The 23569-nt window shown below is 43.5% G+C and overlaps 2 protein-coding genes across 7 annotated transcripts in view; one reads left to right on the top strand and one right to left on the bottom strand.

The window, feature by feature from the left end:
• The window catches only part of CRAMP1 (cramped chromatin regulator homolog 1), a 47583-nt gene extending 30400 nt beyond the window's left edge, over positions 1-17183 (bottom strand). For 3 of the 6 annotated variants that reach the window (XR_005630164.1, XR_005630165.1, XM_039731825.1), the window contains exons 1-5: positions 16835-17182; positions 14313-14662; positions 5168-5361; positions 3587-3740; positions 1782-1865 (exon numbers count right to left, since the gene is read on the bottom strand). Coding sequence is in view for 4 of the 6 variants with exons in the window: in XM_039731825.1 (XP_039587759.1) it covers positions 1782-1865; positions 3587-3740; positions 5168-5361; positions 14313-14661 (781 nt within the window). In the remaining 2 variants the exon portion in view is untranslated. Of the gene's footprint in view, positions 1-1781; positions 1866-3586; positions 3741-5167; positions 5362-14312; positions 14663-16834 lie in introns of all 6 variants that reach the window. The other 3 variants (XM_039731822.1, XM_039731824.1, XM_039731823.1) reach the window with 2 other exon arrangements.
• A 4662-nt stretch (positions 17184-21845) lies between these two features.
• The window catches only part of IFT140 (intraflagellar transport 140), an 88300-nt gene continuing 86576 nt past the window's right edge, over positions 21846-23569 (top strand). Inside the window, exon 1 of the mRNA XM_039732503.1 lies at positions 21846-22042. The gene's annotated coding sequence lies outside the window, so the exon portion shown is untranslated. The remainder of the gene's footprint in view (positions 22043-23569) is intronic.

Here is a 23569-nt window from a genome sequence, read left to right as displayed (position 1 = left end):
AAATGGTTGTACAGTCTTGCATCTTGAGTACATTTGGTCTTGGAGACAAAAATTTTCTAAGTAACAGTGAGTAAAGTATGTAGCCAAGTCCCAAAGTCTAAAAAGACAGAAGCACAGAGGTTGCAGGTGTTGTTATGGTGACTGTGTGAAATCTTACTCCCAGTCATAGCAAGAAGGGTCTGCTTGTAAAAGAGGTGTGGGTATAGGAAAGAAACACCAACACTGATCCCTCCTGACAGTGCAGTGTGCCTTGCTTCTGCATCTGCTTTGTCAAACAGCTCAAAATTGCTCTTCCAAGTTGAGCACTGCTTCTCCAATTAACACACTGGAGATCTTTAAACAAACAGAATAAAGTCAGTATGAACATTCAACACAGTCTCATTCATTACCTGTTATGACAGCAATTGCAGGTAAGGGAATAACATAGCAAAAAACCTTTCCCAAAATCCCACAATCCTTTTAGGAATTGTACATGTTCTCTCGTGAACACTTTCATGTCCATTTCACCTTACAACTAGTATGACTTCACAAAGAAGTGAAGGTATTTTGATGGTTTTCCACGTCTCACGAATTAAACAAAGCAGGTAGAAGGTGCACTATGATGTAACACTGACTGTGCAAAAAGTCTGAATGAAAATGAAAAAACACACGGATAAAAAAGTGTATGCACATGAACTGGCACATGTTTTTCTGCCCATTCTTCAAGGCAGTCATGTCACAACTCTCTCTGGTCTGGAAGCCATGAAAACCACAGGAACCATGTCCTGGGGGCTCATCCCCCCAGTGTGGACAGTAGGGTAAGGTAGGGATCCTCTATTCTACTCAGGTAAGGTTCCACTTGCAGCTCTGGGAGTCCCAGCATATGAAATACTTAAAGAAGGCTTAAAAAAAAAACAACCAAGGAAAGACTTTTCAGCAGGGCCTGGAGGGACAGGACAAAGGTTGATGGTTTTAAACCACAGGAGGGGAGATGTAAACCACATATAATGAAAACATTTTTTATTATGAGTGTGGGGAGACTCTGGCAGAGGGTGCCCAAAGAAGCTGAGGGTGGCCCATCCCTGGAAATGTTCAAGGCCAGGTTGGATACGGGTTGGAGCAACTTGGTCTAGTGGAAAGTACCCCTGCCCATGGCAGGGGGTGGGGATACGATGGTCTTTAAGGTCCCTTCCAATTCAAACCACTCTGTAGCTCTGTGAGCCTAAGCTCAGGTATGTTGCTAATGCAATTAATCAACTGCCAGCAAACAGCGGAGCATTGTTATGGCACATACTCCTCCATCTCCACTCATCAATATGGACAAAACTGGACTCTGGGACTGACAAGGTGAGAACCCATCTTGCTTAGCCAGTGAAGTTATTTCCAATTCTGGTTTGTGCCTTTTCATCTTCAGGGTACAGTGAGCAAACATCCCAGATTTTGACTGCATGGGCATAAATAATTGTGGGTGTAAGTAGTATCATTTACACCCTTAATTGCTTAGGTTTCAATAATAACAGAATAGATCATCTAAGCTTTGTATACGTTTTCCTGTCACCTGTGGGCAACACATGCACAGCATTTTGCAGCCAGATAAAACTAAAGAAATCTATCAAAGTGGACTAATGCAACAGACTAAGAAGGTCTGTTAAAATTAAAATGCATTTAATATAGAAATAACACCACAGACTACAGCAAGAGTCAAGAACTTAGAAGTGGAACTGAACTAGACACTGCCAACCTCAAGGGTAGTAACTTCTGATTCTATAATGTAAAAATAACCTGAAGTCATTCATACTCACATCCCCCAATCTTTTTCCTTAGTTCCCCATAGCAGATTAAGCCATACAGCTCCAGGGAAGATTTTTTCAGTCCTTGAGAAAACACTAGAAAGCAGAAAAGTTGTCAGTGAGATGCAGGTTGCAGATACGCACAGCTGTATTGCAGATGCTCATTTCAACACTAAAAAGGAGAGGATTTGTATTTTCAATGAGGAGACAAATCACAAAGGCAAAATTCATTCTGGCTCAAGAAACACTATAATGGGATTGGTTCACCAACTTCCTTTTTATGGCACTTTTTAGATTACAGGAAAACAAAGCAATCTCCATGGAATTTAAGCAAATACACAACTGCTCAATATGCAAAATAAAGCTAATTCATAATAAAGCTAGGTCTAGTATCAACTGTTTAAGAATTCTAAGGGAAATGTCCAGATGCCCCCAAGCAAATGCATACAGAACACTTTTACATGAAAATTCAGGGGTAGGTTTGGATTTTCTAGATGACAGATTTTTTGTGCGCACAAACACACCATAAGAGATTTGACAAATTCTAGATTCTAAATTTTTACAACAAAAATTGCTGGCATTTTATTCAACTTTGTGAGGGCTTTTTTTTATCCTTTCTTTTCAACACACAAGATGCGGACATTACTGCTAATAGATCTAAAGATCAATGATAGCAAGGACAGTCTTGTGATTTACAAACCAAGTAAAAATATTTATTTTTGTCTATTCATCAAAACTTTAGGTCTCTTAGATCTCAAAATCCAAGCACACATATTTCTACTAATACTAAACCTAATCAAACTACTGCACTGATTGTTAAAATTCCTTCAGACAATGAGACTTCAAAGATACAGATACATAACTGATTTTTATTTTAAAAATTCTTCCATACTGTGTTCACTGCAACACTGGCTTTTAAATAAAATACTAATGGCTTCATCTTAAACTGCTACCTTGTTTTAAAAAAAGGAACTCCCAAATACACCCTGTGCCAGGTTGTTTAGATACTCAAGTCCTCCTTTAGGTAACCTAAGCTCAGGAAAACAAAAGTTCATAAAGAACTACATATTCGTAGTATAGTATGTACTATCGCACATAGTATGATAGTAAGCGTATCGTACGCTAGCTTTGCGTTCCTTCAGCTTCTTTCTTGCCATATCCATTTCTCCTTAATGACTTAAAATTAAAAATAATGAGTTATTAAAAGTAAGTGAGGTTTAGCAAGACCAAGTGCTGGGTCCTGCCCTTTGGTCAAAATTCCCTGCAGCACTACGGCCTGGGGACAGAGTGGCTGGGTAACGGCCAAGCAGAAAGGGACCTGAGGGTGCTGACTGACAACTGACTGAACATGAGCCGGCAGTATTATTGAACCCATTTCAAACTTCTTTAAAATAGGAGCAAAGATGTCACCATTTACACTTGTATCAGACTCTTATCTGTTTCTACCTTCCCTCAAGAATTGCAAAGTGGCACTGGGTCAGTGTGCTTGATGGGAGCCATGCCTGATTAATGTTAAGGCAGTTCTTGAAGGTGTGTTCCTGAGAATACAAAAACATTTTCTTGAACCTGGTTTTCCCCCCAGTATCAACGGCAGGATCTGCATTTACTATGGTGTGGTGAATTCACAGAATAGTAGTGATAGAAACAGCAGGTTTTGAAAAGCATTTTTCACAAAACACGAACCTTGATAGGGCCATGCTAACGAAAATAAGAAGTGAGACACTGTGAACTCCCCATTCCTCCTCAGAATTTATTTCCTCACTTCTAAAAGGCAGGACTCCAACCCTTACACCAAGCCCATTTTGGTGCATACTAACCATTGTCAAAGTCAATGTACTTGGAGATCTTGTGCCAGGTGCGGTAGTAGAAGTGCCGGACCTGCTCCTTGTTCTTCACCATGCTTGCTGGTTTGCCTTTCTTCTTGTATTTCAGGGCAATGTTGTTCTGGATAGCTTCAAAATCTTTCCCATGCTGAAAAAAGAATAAGTCAAATAGAAATACTCAAATCCAAACTTGGATCTTGTTGTAAGTCAAGTCAAACAATGTGAGGGGCTTTGGGATTCTTAGGGGGAAACTGAACTTCAGTGGTCATAAACAAGAACTCGACTGTGAAAGAATAACATTGGCTTCCTTTGTTTTATATAAAATGTAATATGGATACCAAATTAATTACTTTCCAATTTCTTTAACTGTTTCAAAATAAAAACAGTAACTTGCTAGCAAATTTTAAAAATCATCCAACTTTACTTACAAATGTGTTAAGTAGCAGGATTGAAAACACTGATTTTCCCCCATGAGCATTCTTTACTTTCCTCTGCATTCCCCCCACCATTTCTGACTAGAGTAAATGAAAAACATACTATATTTACCACCTGCAGTTTTATTTACAGAACATTTCATATTGCTGTTACTAGGAGTAAAAAATTTGAGTTTCAAAAGACTTGATTTTATACACATTAACTGCTGCTATGACAAAATTTTTGTATTCAGAAAAGGCTGGAACTGATTTCAATACAAAGTATGAAAACCTCTTCTGAAAGGCAGTGCCACAAAATGAATGGTAGACGGGATTGAACAAACTGAATCTCAGATCTACCTTAAAAGAAATTTAAAATTTTTTTTCTTACTATTAAAAAAAAAGTCAGTGAAATGGCTTAAAAACTACTTGCTTCTCAGGAATATTACTCAATTCAGAGGAGTTAAAAAAAATAAAACACTGTTTATGTGTTCCTTTTGTCCACGAAACATATGTATGTGATACCATACCTATGGTAACAAAAAATAATTCAAAAAGATGCACATGTACAAAGAAAACTCCTTATCACTGCTTTTGTTTTTACATTTGGCACATAGTTTCAAAACAGACATGTGTTGAAATAATCACAGGAACAGGACAAGCAGGAATCTATCATATACATCATAAGGGACAGAAGATAAGATGATGTAACTTTTTGTTGTCTCTCAGCCCAAGGACTGAACTGGGTCTAGCCTCATCAGGGCCAAAGATTAAACACAATTCTCTTTAGAACAGAGCAACTTTTCTTGTTTGGTATTATTACAGAGCAAGTGTGTTGCTTTTGAAAGTTCAGAGGGGGACATTATGTAATTATTTCTCATTTGATGTAGAACCATAATTAAGTAAGAACTGAACTTGCTATAAACATTTATTAATAAAAATCAGAAATCTTTCCTGTGTATTTACAGAAAAAACCCAAGAAACTTGACACTTTTGACACATGGCTTTGACTGACAGCTGTTTTACAGCCCCATGTATGGCCCTACAAATGCTTATCCATAAGTGGCCTTCTGCTCCTGCCAATCTCACCCTAATCAACTTTCTTTAGGAATATCCAGACTCTAACCCAAGCCATCTATGTCTTATTTTCTTCTACATGTACCTCATACAGTCCCTCAAAGAAAGTATTCTTGTCCTCTGTGCTCCATGACTCCCACTGCCGTCGGACTTTCTTCCCTTCTTCCTTCTCTCCTGCCGAGGAACCCAGGTTCCTTGCTGCTGACTTTGAATTCCCAGCAGGATTGCTGGGAGGAATTCCTGATGTGCCACCAGGTGCAGTTCCTCCATTATCTGCTGCTGTAAAAAACCATGACCAGAGTAAACATCAAACCAACAGGAGGACTCATGGATAGAGGTAAGGGAGTAACTCAGAATTTTCTCCCTTTTCACTTGAAATACAATGGGCAAATAATGAGGTTCATTTCATAGGAATAAAATCTCAAAGCACCAAAATCTCAAAGCACAAAAAGGGGAAGATTTCAATGGCTTAATTTTTATTTCCAGAAGTAACACAGATAAGCAGGAATGTACCACAGCATCCTCTACCAGATAACCCTTGCTGATGCTTATATGCTGGTAAGCTCTGCAGTCACTGCCCTGCAGCCAGGGGGAACTTCTGAGCAGGGAGCTGACCAATGGAGCAAAGTGATGTCCATGAGGAAAACAGGCAGAACGGTGACATCCCTGTCTTTGGTTTGATCCTGCTGCCTCCAGAATGACTGTGGAAAGGCAAGGATTGAGAGACGTCGACTTTAGTTCATCACACAATGATAGATCAGCATTTCCACTATCTGAACAACAGTGTATGATCCTCAGAGCACCACCTCTGACATGGCCCATCTAGTAAAACTCCAGCTATCCAAAGGATGGGAAGTCTCAACTCATTCTCCTTTCCCAAATCCTGCTGTGGCTTTCAGAAAAAGGCACAGAGGTGTAATCTTGCTTGTCCCTTTGTCAGTTATCAGCATGCAAAGAACACGGAAAAAGAGGTATAAAGAAATGAGAATAATGCTGGATAAAACTGAGAGAATTTGCTGTTTACTCAAATAGGGACCTGGAAAGAAAACGGGATGGAAAATCTATAAACAAAACATTATACCTGGTTTGACACTGTATATCAGAGAGCTAATCCAGAAATTAAGGTAAACTTCCCAGAATGCATTCATTTTTTTCAGTAAAAATATAAACATTCTCAGTAACTTATATTTCCAAAATAAATTATCTTCAGTTTTATTTTAAAAAATTATTTAGGATTTGACTGTCCTTATCAATGCTAACATGTACTTAATAAAACAGAAGTCTTTTAACACCAAACATTCATTGCTCATTACAAAGAATGCTCATTACACTTTCCTTTTCTCCAGTTACTGGCCTTTACATTTTGTGTTTCACCTCATTATATATTCATTTGCTTGCCTTAGTTTATTTGCTTATACACCCAGCTTGTATAGTACAGCAGTCCCAACCGGTTTCCCTAACTTTTATATATATCAACATAATTCTCTCTTTCATATTTAGGCTTAAAAAGTTCAGTTACCTTTTCAAACTCAACTTCATGAAGCAGGTTTTTTTACCTGACAAAGCCAGTGCTTTATATATATATATCCCATTCAAGAACCCAGACATCCCACTTTGACAATTCTAACAGTATTTTTTTAAAGTATCAGTAGAATCAGCTGTTACAGGCCCACCATGCTTTAGAGGTTTAAAGATTTGTATATAAATCTTAACAAGTCAGTTGCAATTTGAAAGTAATTCCTTTGGGCAACAAAATAATATTTCTCCAAATTCTACAGGAGGTGGTTTGCACAAGTGATGGAGAATATTTGAAATCAAACCTGGAAGAGAACAAGATGTGTGAAAGTACTTTTTTTCATGCACACAATAAATATTTACTTGATATAAAATATGATATTGTGACTATTTTGAAGTTAATGTTTCTTTTATTTCTAGGGATGACTATTTGACTCTTTTGAAAAAAATTACTGTCTACCACAGGGAAGCATGCAAGGCAAGACATGAAAAACCATTACAAATCTCGAATAAAATACACTTATAAACAACTTCTCAAATAAACATCTTCTTTACTTCCTAAAGTCTTCAGCCACTGATAAAATAATTGAAACTTAAGCCATTTAATTCTGGCACTGTGGAGGTAAATCCTTTAAAAAAAGGAAACCACAAGAAAAAACCAGAGCACTTTAACAGATGGCTGAGAAGAAACCCAACACAGACACAGAACTGACACTTCCTCATTCTGCAAATGTGAGATTGTAATACCACAATATGCACTGTAATGAAATACAGATCTTTGGTCAAGAAGGGGAAGGTCAAACATGTCAGTCCCCAAACTCAGTCTCCACTCTCCTGTTGTTAGCAGCTCCCAACACAGAAGATGTCCTTTATCAGAAGACAGGTATAGGATTTCAGTTCTGAGTCACTATTCTGATCACAGGTTCCTAACTACTGAGAAATCCTTCAGAGGAACAATGAATGCAGGATTTGGGGGTTTCATTTGTGTGCTGGGTAGTTGGTTTTTGTTTGGGGTTTCTGGGGGGGGGGCTGTTCTTTTTTTTTTTATTACTTACTCAAATATAAATAAAATCCTAAGTAAGTTGCTTGAAGAACAGATCTTATCAAGGATTTTCTAAAGATTATGTGTACCAAGTGTACTGAACAAAGTTTTTCTTACTAAAAAGCATAAGAAGCTAAAGTGTCAGTGAAGATTTTATGGTCTTATTAGAATTTAAAGTTCAGTTAATTTTCATTTACATTTTAGTTGCAGGTAAAAGATGGACTGAAGAGTTCTATTGGACAAGCTGAGGACTCCATGAATTCAACTTCTACAAAGGACATGTAGCTCATAATTGATCTTTTGTTCCTTTATGCACACTTACTATTCCACAAGACATACTGTAGTCCTGGGAATTTTATCAGAATATTTTTTTGTTTTAAACTCTTTTATAAACTACCATCCAGACAACTGTTCAGAGTATTGTATTCAAAGATCTAAAAATTTGAGTATCCTGTTACCTCTACAGAGCTCTTACATGCCATTCATTTTTTTCAGGAACAAAGGCATTTGCTCTATCATTTCTCTTTGCATTAACTTTCTTACTACTGTGCATGGTAATATTTATTGTTGTGTTATCCCAATACAACTTAGCGTATACTGAACCTTGGTAGGCAATGGAATGCACTATATTCTAAAACAAAGAACTATAGCAGTTCAGGATAAAAGGCAAAAACAAGACCAGTCATACATCAATAAATTACTCCCCATAAATTCATTACTTCAGTCTTACTGTATGCAATTCTTGTTACATACAGAACAGCTCATGAGCTTTCATCCCCTCACTAATGATTGATGATTCTGTAATTAATTCCCAGTAATGGATGATTTAAAACTTCATCAATGCCTTAAAACAAGAGGCTCCCCTGAGGCCAACTATACCATTACTGCTGCAGAATGCTTTGGAGAAGGAGGGAGCTCACTCTAACAACCTGCTGGGGTGTTCGTTCAATGTAAAATAATTTATAGAAAAGACAAACTGGACGTTCTCCCTCTGTCTTCTCATCTTGCATCTCCCAGCCAGTGACGTAGACATCCACACCATTATAGCTACAACAACTCCTTCCCTTTGCTCCAGGTGTGCCAGAGCACCAGCACCTGTGTACAAGGCAGTTCAATTGGATATGTAAACTCCCAGCATCTTCCCTCAGCCTTCAACACAGTTTGCAAAGACGTCAGGTTTTTGTACTCAGTATTTGAACTGCAACACCCAACAAAATCATGGGTCAGAACACCAGTGTTCCAGAGAAACTTATTCATTCCTTTTGTCCAGTGTTCTCTACCCATCTATATGTCCCATTATTAAAATGTCATTTATCTGTGACTGGCATATTATCATATCAAACTACATTCCCATGGAAAAAGCTGTCTCTGCAGTTCAAAGCAAAACATAAACACTTGCAAAAATTTCTACAAAGACATTTAAAAACTGCAGTTTCAGAATCTGATATGAAAATGACAAACAATGGAATACACATGTTTAAAATAACAGACACTGATAGTATCAGGATCTCATAGTGACTACTGCCACAACTTCTTCCTTCTAGGTAGCATCTCAGAATGTGCCATTCATTCTTCCATTGACAGCTCTTACAGGCCAGCTGATTCACATCTTCTGTGACAGATTACACACACAGAAGCTGGAATCTCCAGAGTAAATTCTCACTACACCCTTTTATCCTAACATGCAGGCTGGGTTACAGGCTTAGCTCACAACACCTTAACTTCTTCAGGAGTCACCAGTCACTGTAGGTGGAGCATTCATTTGGGAATACCTTTATAAACAAGATAGGGCATTCACAGTCTTGCCTGCTGCAGTTCAAATACCAAGTGCAAGGACTAACTCACTCCACAAAGCCTGCGATGCAAATGCCAACTTGTAACAGACAAAGTTCCCCACAAGTCAATGCTTCATTTTGCTAACTTTGTAACTGGAAAGGAAGTTTCTACCCTGCCTCCACAGAACACAGCATGGACACTTGAGAAGGGTGAGTCTGGAACAGCTGATGTCTTACAGCAGGGTTATGCCATATAGTATTCTTGTAAATTAACATCCAAAGTTTGAACCACAGACTCACAGAATATTTTGAGTTGGAAGGGACCCACAAGGATTATGGAGTCCAACTCTTACCTGAATGGCCCATATAGGAACGGAACCTGTGACCATGACGTTCTTAGTATCATGCTCTAACCAACTCAGGTAATCTCAGGTTCAACTGGCAACTGTCCTACAGAGACAATCTTCTCCTATCTTCTACTAGTTAGAAAATTGGAGATAGCTGAATGCGTTAAAAGCACCAGAGCGTCAATTGTCAACCTGAGCCTTCTAACAAACCTACAGGGAAGGCTTGCTTCTCTCCATGGACAGGATGATCTGTTTAGTATACAATGTATCAAAGGCAGCACTATCTGAGCTAACCCAGAAGAGGCATAAAAAAACTCCCATGGTTTATTATACATTTGGTCACTCCCACATCTCCGGTAAATCACTATTCTCTTGCTCTTCCCAAAGAGAGCACCCATAAAGCTTGGTATAAAGCTCCACGTAACCCTGCGGCCATGCAGCCTTGCAGGCAGGCACCTGTCATAGCTCAGTACCCAATGCACTGAAGGAGAAAATCCTCCTGTTGCTGTATGGGTGAGATATTGTGGAGTCCCGGTCCTGAGCCACTTGGAAAGGAAGGGAGGGAGGGAGGGAGGGAGGGCTGGTGTAAATGGGACAGCAAAGAATGAATCATGTCAGGGTAAGATGGAAGGAGAGGTACTAAGTGCAAGTGAGATGGACAGAATTAAGGAGAATGTCAGAACAATTGACTTAGTAGTTTTTAAACAGTGGTTTGTGTCTCAGAAATAATGCTGGAGCAGTAACATTTCAAATGATGGTTACAATATATTCTGCAACACATGAACTCAGGAAGTTACAATAGAACGAATTGTAAGTACATACATCAGGTTTTTTGGTATCTATATCCTCTCTACAGAAGACAGTAGTTGATTTAACCCGCATGCTACCGAACATGAAACTTTGGCATGCTGAAACAAACCAGACCACTTTTTAGCAAGTTCTATACCATGCCAAAAGATAGAACACTTTTAATTCAATTAAGCTTTCAGCTGAATAAGTTCTTTGTCAAAAAAGAACTGATTGCTACCTCAAAACAAACACAAATACTTGTTTGAGACATTCTACACATTTTAGGAATAAATCCAAAACAGCATGAAAGACATCTTCAAGCTTCAGCTCATCACCATTAGGCTAGTCCTCCTGACTTCATTCTACATTCAGAAGATGGATAAAAACACAAAAATGGCAATACACTACTCTAGTTCAAGCTACATCTACAGCACATTGTGGCCATGTATTCCGATACGCCTTTCACCAACGTGGTCACAACATGCACACACATACATATTCCATCCACTCTGGCTTCATGAACCAGAGCCTCAAAACACACTTTAACACCTGTGCTCAGCAGCCATGTGGCATACTGGTATTTGAGAAGCAAACTCTCAGAAATCCCCCTTTTTCAGCAACCTTAACCTGATCTGCATCTCCTTCCTCAACAGACCTCCCTGCACTGGAACTCCCCCAATAAATTGTCTCGACACCACTAGTCCTTCTAGTTTCTGTATGGTTTCATGCAAGTTACTTGAAGACTTCCTTTCAAGCTTTCATGCTTCAAAAGTCATCCATCAGTTGAGGTGTAGACTACAACCTTGAAAATAGAATTAAAAGGTGACTAACAGAGTACAATAATAATTCTAAAAAAAATGTAGATATTTAGATATTTGTGCAGGAAAATTGATAAACCTTCCCACAATTCCAAATGGATTGGCTTCTGAAGTGAAACAGTTTCCAAACTGTATTTTACTGTACTACTTCCTATGTAATTTTTGCCCTAAACTCAAAAGTGCACCTCAGTACACAAAAGGCAAGAGGAAGGATTCAAAGGTGCCATTAAAGAGTACATCAGGGCAATCTGACTATTAGCAGCATGTTTACACACTCCACGAGGCAGAACTTGGGAATTATTATGAGCAAGCTTCCCAGAACCACAGTAAGATAAAGTTGAAAAGTCAGCAGCTGCTGAGTGGGCACACTCTTTACAGTTTACAGCCAAGTTTATCAATAATTTGTCTGCTACAATTAAGGACCCTAAAAGCATGAATGCCAAAAATAAAAAGGAATCTGCAACACACAAAAATATTACTATTTTCAGAACTTTTCTGAAGACAAACCAACGCCTGCTGAGCAACTACAATTTGAAAGAAAGTAAGTGCATTGATCACACTCCTTAAAAATTGCAAGTGAGTCTTCCTTTCAGAACACAGAGGTTCTAGAAATAGAATCACTTCAATAAAATGTTAAGGGTTACATAGCATTATTGAATGACTATGACAAAAACAAGTTTCTGGTTTCACTGGACCAAGCATAGGCACGGTCTGGTCACTCCAACTGGCCACTGTCAGAGTTACTTGTGCAGCCATCACCTTGACTTTGACATAAACAATGCAAAAGCTTCCAGGTTCAGAGCTGATGCACTCCAGCTTTTCGTCATTTTTATACTTACAGAGGGAGGAGAAAGTTAGTGGGAGAGCTAATGAAAGAATTTAAGTCCAACCTAGTAGTCATCTCCACCTTTCCATTCATTCCCTACCAGAAGCTGGCTCTGTGAGACACTTCACTTGGAACACAGAGCACTATGAATTCTGATCACAAGGCATTCCACTAGGGAGAATTTAGACAAGCCTGGAAAACCTCTCATTAGGCTTCTCTGAACACAAGGAGCTCAAATTAGAAAGGATCCCACTCCATGGCTCTGTTGTCCAAATTCTAACAATTATAATCTCAACCATATCAGACAATTCAATCAATAGGACCTATTCATACCAAATCTGGCCAGGCAGAGCTGTGGTTGGTCTTAAAATTGAAAAAGTGAAAGCACAGTCATAATTCCACCACTGTCACTCCTGATGAATGTAAGAAGTTCTCCCAAACCTGACAACATGGTACAGTGATTGCAAGCACTATCCATGACTGCTTACTGAGTTAATATTTTCTGTTCTGTATGTAATTTTCTTATGTTTGTTTGGGAATTTGAATTGCAAAAGTCAATGAAATTTCTTTTCCTATTGTGTGGATATTCTTAGTTAAAAATAATTTTGCTGCTCTAGAATTGGAAATAAATGTTAATCTACAAACATGAATATACACTTATACAAATACATGTATTTGTTCACACATGCGTGGACTTTCAAATCAATGGAATAATTTCAAATGGACATATTCAACTTGTGAATCACAGACAAGATGTATTTCAAAGAAACCTTCTCACATTTAATACTATTTACAATCCTGGAATTAATTATACATAGCTAAACACTCCTGGGTATTCCATTTGTTTGTTTATTTGGTTTCATGCAACTGGAAAAAAAATTATGTAGGCCTTTCTGTTCTGTCCTCTACCACCACACAGAGCCTTCATTTAACATTCAAGAGATTAAAGAGGACTTACTAAGGTATTTAGAAATATTTTAGTCAATTATACCGACCGTCAAGCAACTGAGTTCAAGAACATTTTTCTGATATAACAGTAACTAAAATATCCCAATTTGCACTGCTTTATTACTGCAACACAAAACTATTGTAACTGTAATGCTTACTTAATGCCCAGCATGTGCACACCCCTGAGATGGACAAGAGTGAGGTAACCTCCAAAACACATTTATGCTACATGGAATTATACTCCAATTTAGCAAACAAGAGTAAATTTCATTATTTTAAATGTTGATGCAATCTTTGAGTGCTGTTTTTCTCAAAAATTAACAGAAAATAACACTTGAGTACTTTAGCACACAATATTCAAAATTAGGCTCAAGTACAGCTCAACTGCAGCGCTGAGATGTCATCAGTCACTGCTGAGCATATCCAATAGCACCAAAATATTTAAATATCCCTGCTGCCTTCCAGTTATTCAAGTTAGAAACAGTGCCAAAAAAAAAATCAAATTCTTGACCCCTGTGCTAAGCAGAAAAGCAGGTGTATGTACATCTGTACCTACAGACCTTCAGCTGTATACAAACCAATCTTTATAAAAACTCAAATCACATAGATGCTCAAACTGTTGTGAAACAGGACTCCCAACACCTTAGGGAAAAATACGTCAATATGTGTATTTAATTGCTGTTTCCAAAATAATTATTTGGATAATAGAAATAACTGGGGGAAATCACCAATGTCTTGTGGGCGGGATTTTTCCTATGCTAACTAGCACCCAGTGAATATTTTGTTACTATCCAAGAACAGAATTCAGAGTGCAGCCACTTGATTACACAATTAGCTAGAGTCTGATTTTCTAATCAAAATAGACAAATTTCCCAAAACTCAAGAGAGATTAAATAAAGACATTAAAGATTTGCTTCAATAATGTATAATTTTCCCTCCTCCACATAAATATCCAGACCCCCCATTTCTGGAAGTGCAGAGAGGACAGTGGGCAGCAGAGAAGCTGAAGCCTTGGGACACAAAGAAGATTCCAGCCATGAGAAACAAGCCCCAAAACCCAACAAAAGATAGCATCAACAGAAAGAGAATGACAACCCAGAGCCCCACAGGTGCCTCCTCTCTTTGCCATCCCCCTTCCCTGCATGTTTTTAGGATGTCAAAACGCGGTACCTTTGCCTTTCCCGGCAGTGCTGCTGCCAACTGAGGAGGATGCCTGGGAATCCTTCTTCAGTCTCTTGCTCTGAGGTCTGACACTGGACCTGAGAAAATGATGCTGGTCTTGGCTCTGGGAGGGCTGGAGAGAGGCAGGGGCCGGTGACAAGCTGGGGTTCGGTGGGGGGCTGCTGGTAGTGTTGCTGTTAATGATCTTCTCTTCTTTCTTTGTGTTGCTGCTGCCTGGAGCTGCCTCTCCTCCTCCTCCTGCCCCTTCTTCTTCCAGGGACTCCTCATCTCCTCCTGCTCTCTTGCCCAGCTTTTTCACCCCTTCCTCCCCGCTGCTCTCTCCCAGTTTCACTGTCATCCTGCAAGGGAGGAGAGGGAGCAAAGAGGGGGCAACACAGTCAGGCCAGGGAGCCCCCGGGGAGGCAGAGAAACCCCTGGGCTGAGAGGGGAGAAGTTTAGCTGCAGAAATTCCTCTCAACATGGCCGCCGTTGTTTGTTACTAAATCCCCTTTCGTTTGCTGTCCCGACCCAACAACCTGTGCCGAGGGTGGGAGGGGGAAAGCTTCACCACAACCCCTCCCAAACCGGCCCAAACGGTAGCCAGGGGCCCCCGGTAGCCCCCCGTCTCCGTCCCGAAGAGCTCCGGGCCGCCTTTGGCCGGGAAATCGCCCGGCCAAACTCGGCGTGTGGCAGCGCTCGCCAGCGCCGGAGGAGCGGCAGCCGCTGGGCCGGCGGAGCAGAACGGAGCGGGGAAGTGCTGCTCCCCCATCCCATCCCATCCCACCCACCCCTCCGCGGCTCCCGGGCCCGGGGCTCTCCTCTCTCCTCACCGCGGAGCCGCAGCCCGGCCCGCCGCGGGGGGGGGATCCATGATCCTGGATGCGGCGGTGGCTTCTCCTCCTCTGTGTGTTTGTCTGGGGCTGGGACTGGCCGAGGCTCCCGAGGTTCCCGCTCCCCTCCGCCCCCACCCCGCACCTCCCCGCGCTCCTTTCCGCCGGGCAGCCCCGACCCCGCCGCCCCCGCCGATGGCAGCACCGAGGGCCGGGTCTGTTCTGTCACCGGGAACGGGCAGGGACCGGCTCTCCGGGCCAGCACCCCTGCCCGCCGCCTCTGCTGGGACAGAATTAATGCCACCCCACTTTTCCCCCTTTTTTCTTCTTCTTTCTTTTTTTCCAGTTTGGAGGGCAATAAACTTCAGATGCACCTACAGCGGTTGTGCACCATTGCCTCGTTGCTCCTGACCCTGCAGAGACCCCGGCCAAGCAGGGCAGCCCTGAACCCTTGTGCCAAGGGAGCATCCCTGGGCTTTCAAAGGCATCTATCAACTTTCGGACCTGACATTGGGACCAGCTGCTGGATGACCACTTCCTGTGCTGACTTCACAAATCCTCTCAATTCTGAAGGCTTTTTTCAAATGCTTGGAACAAAACGTCAGATATGGACACAAGCTTAAGGCATTAATCACATTATCTGTTAAAACCCAACAACTGCTTTAGTTTTTCCTAAGGAGTGTAAAAACATTACTGACAGCATATCTAAAATAAGTCAACTTCCAGCAAGGAACCAGTTACAGCACCCAGCAAGGAGCAGCACTTGGGATGCAGCTGCCTTGACACCATGGCAGGAGCCACCATCCAACTTCCCTCTAGGGAAAAGATAACCAACAAGAGGAGGAAATTCTGAATATCACAAACACTGGAATCACTACAGATCAGGCTGACATCAGGATAAAGAGGTTCAAATTAACAAAGATGCATCAACATGATATGGCATACAAATTCATCAAGTTACTGCTTATGAGTTGTACTCCTACTATTAAAATTATATTTTTCCCTCTAATTTTCAGCTAAAACACTGAACCCATCCAGAATTGTGTTGGGCAACGTTTCACTCCTTGAAAATGCTCAATAAACTGATCTGAACTCACACTAAAATTTGGTTATTTATTTACCTGACAGGTTCCTAGTTAAAGACTGGTTCTTCACTCACCAAACCCTACAGTTTCTAGTTATTTTGAGGACAGAAACATTCCTATTCTTACAGTGTGTGCTCAAAAACTTTGCATAAGCAAAGCTTAAATAATTTCAAGTTTGGTTTTATTACTGTAAATGAAACGATGCACCCACCCACTAGCCTCCCCCAACAATTAGCGGGGGAGAAACAAAGACAAACTCCTTGGGGACAGCTCCTTACAGGACGCGAGTAGCACACCCCAGGATCTGCCCCGCTTCTCAGCTGCTGGCTCCTTCCAGCATTCTGCCTAAGCCGTGCAGTTTCCCGTTATAGCTGCTTTCTCCTTTCGTTTTCACCTTGTTCCTCCTTTCCCTTTTTCTCCTAAACTGAAAATTCCTTCAGCCTAGCTGCTTTAGTCGTCTACACCCTTGTGGCCGTCCCTCCGCTGCTTCCCGTAAAAGCCGCAGGGACGCGTTCCCCAAGCGCGGCCGGCCCGGACGGGCAAGCAGGGCCGGGCCGGTCTCCCCGGGGCCAGGTGCGTCCCGCCCCGCAGGCTCCATCCCCCGCCCCTTCCTCACCTGCCGCATCAATGCCGTCACGCAGCCTCCGCGCTCCGGCTGCTCCGCCGGCGGCTGCCTCGGCTGCTCCGGCACCCGCAGCTCCAGGCACCTCCGGGCTGCGCCCACACCCGCCAGCTCCGGAGGCGGCCGGCGCGGAGCCCAGCGGCCCTCCCAGTTTTGCTGGCGGCGGCAGAGCCGCTCGCGGCTGTGGGGCCGACCTCTTCCCCGGGCTGCTCCGAAACCCAGCCGCGGCCCCCGCGCCGCCGGGCTCGGCCGGGCTCGGGACAGCGCTGGGATAAGGCCGGGCTGGGGCCGTGGGGGTTCCGCTTCCTCCTCGCCCTGTCCGGGCCGGGGGCGGGGCCGCGGCGCGCGGGCCCAGCTGAGAGCGCCGGCGCTCCCCGCCCCCCAAGCAACGCGTCCCATTGGCCGGCGGCGAGCGGGAGCGAGGCGGGGGCGGGGCCACAGCTCCAGCGCGAGCCAAACAAAGCGGGGCGCGTGACGAAAGCCTCTGCGCGAAGGAAGAGGCGGCAGTGCGTGTCTGCTAGGGGCGGGGTGAGCCCCGAGATCTGGCTGCCGATTGGCTGAAAGAAAAGCCAATGGAGAGCCATCTGGCCAAGGCCTTTGGATGGGGTCCAGGATTCCATTGGTCAGGGAGCGGGTGATTTGCATGCGGCGCGGTATTTCCGGCTGCCGGGCGGCGGCGCCGCTCTCTTGCGCGGCCCCGGCGCGTTGGGCTGGCTGGGGATGCTGGGCTTGCTGCTCGTGTCTCCGGCCGACGGTCCCGCTGGCTCTCGCTTCCTTCGCCGGGACCCCTGGGAAAGCCGTGGGGCTGCTCTCCCTGGGGCACCTGGGACGTTCGTGGGCTGCATTTGGGAACAGGCCCTTCGCTGGGTCTGAGTTTGCTGGGCGTTCTTCTCGCAGTGGGGGCTCCTCGATGTGGACTGATACTTTTATGTGGTGACTTCACGTTAAGTGCTAAGCAGGATAATTTTTTAAAATTTTATAACTGATACTGCATGAGATACTTCTTCCTTAATAACGTGTTTGTCAAAAGAGCATTTGATCTTCCTCTTTTTTTAATCTTTATGGTTTTCATAGACAAAAGGGTGCCTTAGTTCTCTTCCAAGGAAAATATTTGTAAGCTTAAAAATAAAGTCATAAGTAGTTAAACCTCATGATTGTGTCAAAATTCTGGAAAATTGGCCTCCCGTGGAGTCTATTGCAAGTAATTATCTATGATGGTAGAAATGTAACATGTCTTGAGTGCTGTGTTATCACCTGTAAATATGCTGTAAAGTGTATTTGTGAGTAACCAAGTGGACTGCTCTAAATGGAATTTGTTAAAAAAGGTTTGTCTCTAGTGCCGATATGAGAAACAGGGCCAGGAGACCTGCTGCTTTTAAAAGGCCTTTATTAAGAACAGCCCTTGTGTGGGGAACCCGAGGGGTCGCGCCCACCGCCGCTGCTCCCGCAGGACGACGCCGAGGAGGAGGAGTGCAGCTTTGTCTCTCGGCAGAGCTGGGGCTTCCGTCCTCACCAGAGTCCTCAGGAGGACAGTGTTGGCTTGTAGTCCGGGGTGTCATCCCGACCGAGTACTCCTGCAGCCATGGTGACACGCCGGAATCCGGCTCTGGTAGAGGGTGGGTGATTCCCGGTGGTGCAGCCAGTTTAGAACCATAGTTCATGTGCTGGTTTGTTCTTTTTGAGAGAGTCCATACCATACCCACAGCTCCTCATTAAATTCAGTCCGGGTGCAAGTCCCTCTGGGAGCAGGGGAAGTGGTCCCTGACCCAAGGGAAAGGGATACGAGTACAGGGGTGCAAGTCCTTCTGGGAGCAGAAGTGATTCCCGACGGAAAGGGATACAAGCACAGGGTAAGATAGTAACACTTAATCATGGCAAACAAAGGCAAATCTCAGAACTCTAACATTCTACATTCAACAACAGACTAACACTTCCAATTCAGATCCTTTTAACTTCATTAACATTAACTAGCAGAGCTTCCATCTCGGGTGTTTCATTTCTTACACCGATACTTGCATTTAAATCTGCATCTTCATTGTTTGGTTTTTTTTAAGAAAATATTTTCCAAATTTTTTTTTGTAATCTCACACGATATCATGTGGCATATTTTTCCTCCTTGGCTTCAACCAAATTCAGCAATACTGTTAGGCAATGGATTGTGTATCTCCACTATCATATATTTCCATAGTGCTTTGCCAAGAGATGTGCAGTTATGTTCAGCTCTCCAACTGAAGGTTTCCATTCTCTGTATGTAAATAACTCCCTGCTTGAACAGCCTCATTGCCTCCAGTGGACTGTTAAGGTGTGAAATTGCTCGAGTGTCTAAATGTTTGTGAGAGAAAAGCTGACTGAAAAGGAGTTGCACAAGAGATGAGAGGCAGGGGGGAGGGTGAGACGCCAAAAGACACGAGCTTCCATTAGTTCTGTTTTGATCACTGGCCCTTCCTCGCTAGTCTGTTTTTACAGACCTGCACAGCCACAAAATGCAAATAATCTTCCCATGTTTGTTGTCATGGTTTTCTAGGTCAGGCAAGAACATTAACTTGGATTTGTCCCACATCCTGTGTATTTTAAGGTATGAATAACAAATTGCATTTTTACTAGAAAATAGAGCAAACAATGCAGAACTGTTCAGCAGAAGGACAAAGTTAATACTTTAGATTTATTTTTTTAAAATTTTGAATCTAATATGCACAATCATTGCAAATTATAACATGGAAATACTTTTTCAAAGATCCTAGGTGTGAAAGTCACCAATATAGTGAATGTTCTGTATTTTCCTTTTAGATTATTTAGAAGCTAGCAGATTTCATTAATAATTTATTTCTTCTTAAAAGGCTCTGAAATTGTTTATTCTGGCAGACAATAATGGATGATCTTTGTGTTCTTTCCCATGCATGTCAAAGGATTTAAATGGAAGGAAAGACTGCTATTGTTAATCCTTTATTGCTTACATAAGGAAGCACCTAGTCATGCAACTTTGTTTTCTTCTTGGTGTGTGAGGTCAAGCCCTTAAGGGAAGGGGGAAATGGGCTATGGGCAACTCCAGCCAGTCCTGGGACTTAAGGGATTTGGAGCTGTTAGGCATCTTTTATGATACCAGGGACTTAGAACTAGATGTTTTTTAAAATCCCTTTCTGTGGTTATGTGATTTTATTAGTAGAATGGAAGATGTTAAGATCCTAGGAGTCCACATTCACTTGTTTATTTATCATAGAAGCAGGGCTTCTCTGTCGAATATTGAAGGGCAGGAAAACTTCATTTCCAGCTAAGCCTGCACAAGTAGGAATATGTAGTATAGTTATTGGAAAAAATAGTATGTAACATTGAACCAGCCAATTCTGAGAGCTGTAAAGTGGTCACTTGAGCAGAGACAGTCGGCGGGTTGTTTAGACTCTTTTTATTCCAACCCAGAAAGGGATGATGGACTTGATGTTTTTTTGAGGCTCCAGCTGGCTGTATGTTTCTGACTTGAGTGTATCATGTAGTTGCAGTAGTTTCCACGACAGCCTGGTTGTCTGAGAAAACAAGGCATCTGCACATGGTCTGCTCAACTCCTCAACTTCTAGTCTGATGAACTCAAGGCTACAGTGAGAACAATTGGCTTGGCAGAGGCAAGAAATTAATTTCTGACTCTGGGAGTGGCACCTGAGTGAGCTAGCTGGGCATGTTCAAGGAATCCACCACAAAGAGATGCCATAAATGGCTGTTAGAGCTGATGCCTTGTAGAGGGAGAAGATAAAAAGGTCCAGGAAACAGGACTTTGTGAGTTCTGTAGCTCTGGTCTATGTGAGTTGCTGACTTGTAACAAGGTCTAAAGCCACTGTTTTACCTCTCTACCTGAATGCTGCCCATCATTCTAGCAGATATACAGTGTGTTTCAATGTACTGTGTGCCTCTCACTGGGTGCTTTTTCCTACTTGCTACCAAAATGGAGCTTTGTTTGTTTGTTTGTTTTGGTGGTTTTTCTTATCTTTGGTTTTTGTTTTTGTTTTTGTTTTTTTTTTTGTTTTTTTTTTTTTGTTGTTTCACTGTTGTTGGTTTTGGTTTGATTTTATGGTTGGGTTTGTTGGTTTTTTTTTTTTGTTTGTTTGTTTTGTGTTTTGTTTTGTTGGGTTTTTTTTTTGTTTGGTTTGGTTTGGTTTTTTGTTTTTTGGTTTTTTTTTAGAGTCCCTGCATATTTGGGAAAGGAAACTGATAAGCACCACATAAATGACACGTTACACATGGCCAGTCAACCACAAAATATGCAGGAGCTGCTTGTCATAGCTGTACCAGATGTGGCTGCTTTTCATCAGCTTGCACAGAAATGTTGTGACTTCAGAGGAATTACAAATAACTATGGGTAGGACAGTGCTGTGGGGATTTGGTCTTGAATTTTTCCATCCCTTTTGAAGGTGTTGGGCAAACCTGGCTCTTGGGGCTGGCTGCGGGCCCAGTGCGGGCGAGAGCTGGGAATGGAGCTGGGAATGGAGCTGGGCTGTACCTGGCATGGCTTGTGGCTGGCGTGCTGAGGAGGTGCAGGGAGGTAGAAGGGCTTTACGGGTCGTGCTTTTAGATGTTATTAGAAAGACTTAGTTGTTAAGTTAAAAACTTTTCACCCCAAAACTCTGAAAGAGCCGCTGAGCTCCGAGCGATACAATTAAATATGGTTACGATATACGTTTGTATATCACGGAGGTCCGGCTGGGTCACACTCCCTCACAACAGGTGCTTGACAGCGTTGGGGACCAGGAGGGTTTGGGGAATGATCTCGATTCTCGGGACGGCGGCACAGTGCATCACCTGCTGTAGAAAAAGTTCCTCGCAGGTCAAGCCACCAAACCCTGCAGACGGCTCTGACACCGTCGGGGACAGCCCAGCGGGACGGCCGCCGGACCCGCTGCGCTCGTCGCTTTCCGCCATTCTTCGTGTGCCGCGGGCGGTTTCGGCTTTTCCCGCCACTCCTCGGCTCCGCTCGGCTGTTTCCGCTTGCGGCTCGCCCCGTTGTCGGGGTAACGCAAAGCATCGCGGGCCGAGTGCGGCCTGCGGCGCGGGGGCGGCACAGAGGGCGGCGGGCGCTGCCTGCGGGCGGGGGCAGCGGGGGCGGGGAGAGCAGGCGGCGGCTCTACCCGCAGCAGCAGCCCGCGGCTGTCGGCCGGCTCTCCGTGCTTGTATCTGGGCCCGGCCTGCGGCAGCGGGGTTGATCGCCATCGGCCGGAGGTAAGGGGCGCTTGAGCTGCTGGTGGCGGGGTCGGGGCGAGAACGTGGTGGTGTGGCCCACGTGTTTGTCTTCTCGGAGCCGTGAAGTTCGTGGAGCCCCTTGTTCTGTGCCGGCGAGTGGCGATCACGGCCCGGTCGGGGGACGTGCGCAGGGTTCGGTGCGCTCCGGGGGCTGGCCACGGCGGCAGCAGCCTGGGCTTCGCCTGGCACCGGCTCCCCGCCCCTTCTCTCTCTGTGTGGGTGCAGGGTTCAGCCGGGTTTTTGCTTCATTTGTCTTACTAGCTAGAGAAGATTGTACATAGTCATTTACCACCTTTTTGTAGCACAGAGCAATTTTGGAGGTGATTTTTGGGGTTTTTTTGCCTTTTTTTTTGCCCTTTTTTTTTTTTTCCTTTTTTTTTTTTTTTTCTGGGGCTGGCTCTTTTAAACAATTTCAAATTTAAAAACCAGCAATTCTCATAGGTAGAGATTAAAGGAAAGACCTTTGTCTTTGCTTTGGTAACTTGAGCCTTGCTGGAGAGTCTTGTTCAGGCAACTCGGACAGAGACCCCTTTCACCATGTGTATGGTGACTGGGGGTGATGAGTCTGCAGCTCCACAGGTACTGCAAACCAAGTTGCTATCAACCTCGATTAAATGTGATGATAACACTGTGACAGAACATCAAATCAGCTTGTTACATATTGTCCCCAAAGACAGAATAGCATATATTTTTTTTCTGATAGTTGATGATTATTTTTTGAAATATGTGCACGTGTTCTGGCTCGCTGCTGTCATTTGCAGTCGTTAATGCTGTCTGTAGTGTTTATCTCTGTGAACCTCATGAAGTTCAACAAGGCCATGTGCAAAGTTCTGCACTAGGTTGAGGCAATCTCCATTACCAGTATAGTCTGCAGGATGAACAGATTGAAAGCAGTCCCGCAGAGAAGGATTTGGGGTACTGGTGGGTAAAAGACTGGAAATGATCTGGCAATGCACACTGGCAGCCCAGATGCCCCCATGTCCTGGGCTCATTGCCACGGCGTGCTCTGTGAACCAGAGGGTGTTCTGCTCCTCTGCCCTGCTCAGGTGAGACCTTCAGGTGTACCTCCAGCTCTGGAGCTCCAGCGTAGGAAGGACATGGAACTGGTGGACAGAGTCCAGAGGAGGCCATGGAGATGCTCCAGAGTCTGCAGCCCCTCTGATCTGGAGACAGGCTGGAGAGCTGTGGGTATCAAGCCTGGAGAAGAGATGGCTCTGTGAACACCTCATTGTGGCCTTCAAGTATTTTAGGAATTCATTCAGTGCCAGTGCCAGTAGCTCAGGGTGCAGTTGCAGTGCAAGCTGTAGGTTGAGCTTTGGGTGGCCAGAGCCAGAGGCTGTGAACTGCTGACTCTCTGCATAACACAGGGCATGGGCACCTGTGGCCCAGCCAGGTGAGGGACACTCAGAGGCACTCAGCAGCAGCTGACAACCCCCAGACTTTCCCTGCCCTTAGACTGAAAAGGTGTAAAAGCCATAGGGTTCCTTTGTTTGACATGGCTCCTTG

Source organism: Passer montanus, unplaced genomic scaffold, assembly GCF_014805655.1.
Source record: "Passer montanus isolate IOZ18808 unplaced genomic scaffold, ASM1480565v1 scaffold8, whole genome shotgun sequence".
Lineage (NCBI taxonomy): Eukaryota > Metazoa > Chordata > Aves > Passeriformes > Passeridae > Passer > Passer montanus.
The sequence above is the reverse complement of the archived record's forward strand: the minus strand, read 5'-3'. Positions and strand labels throughout refer to the sequence as shown.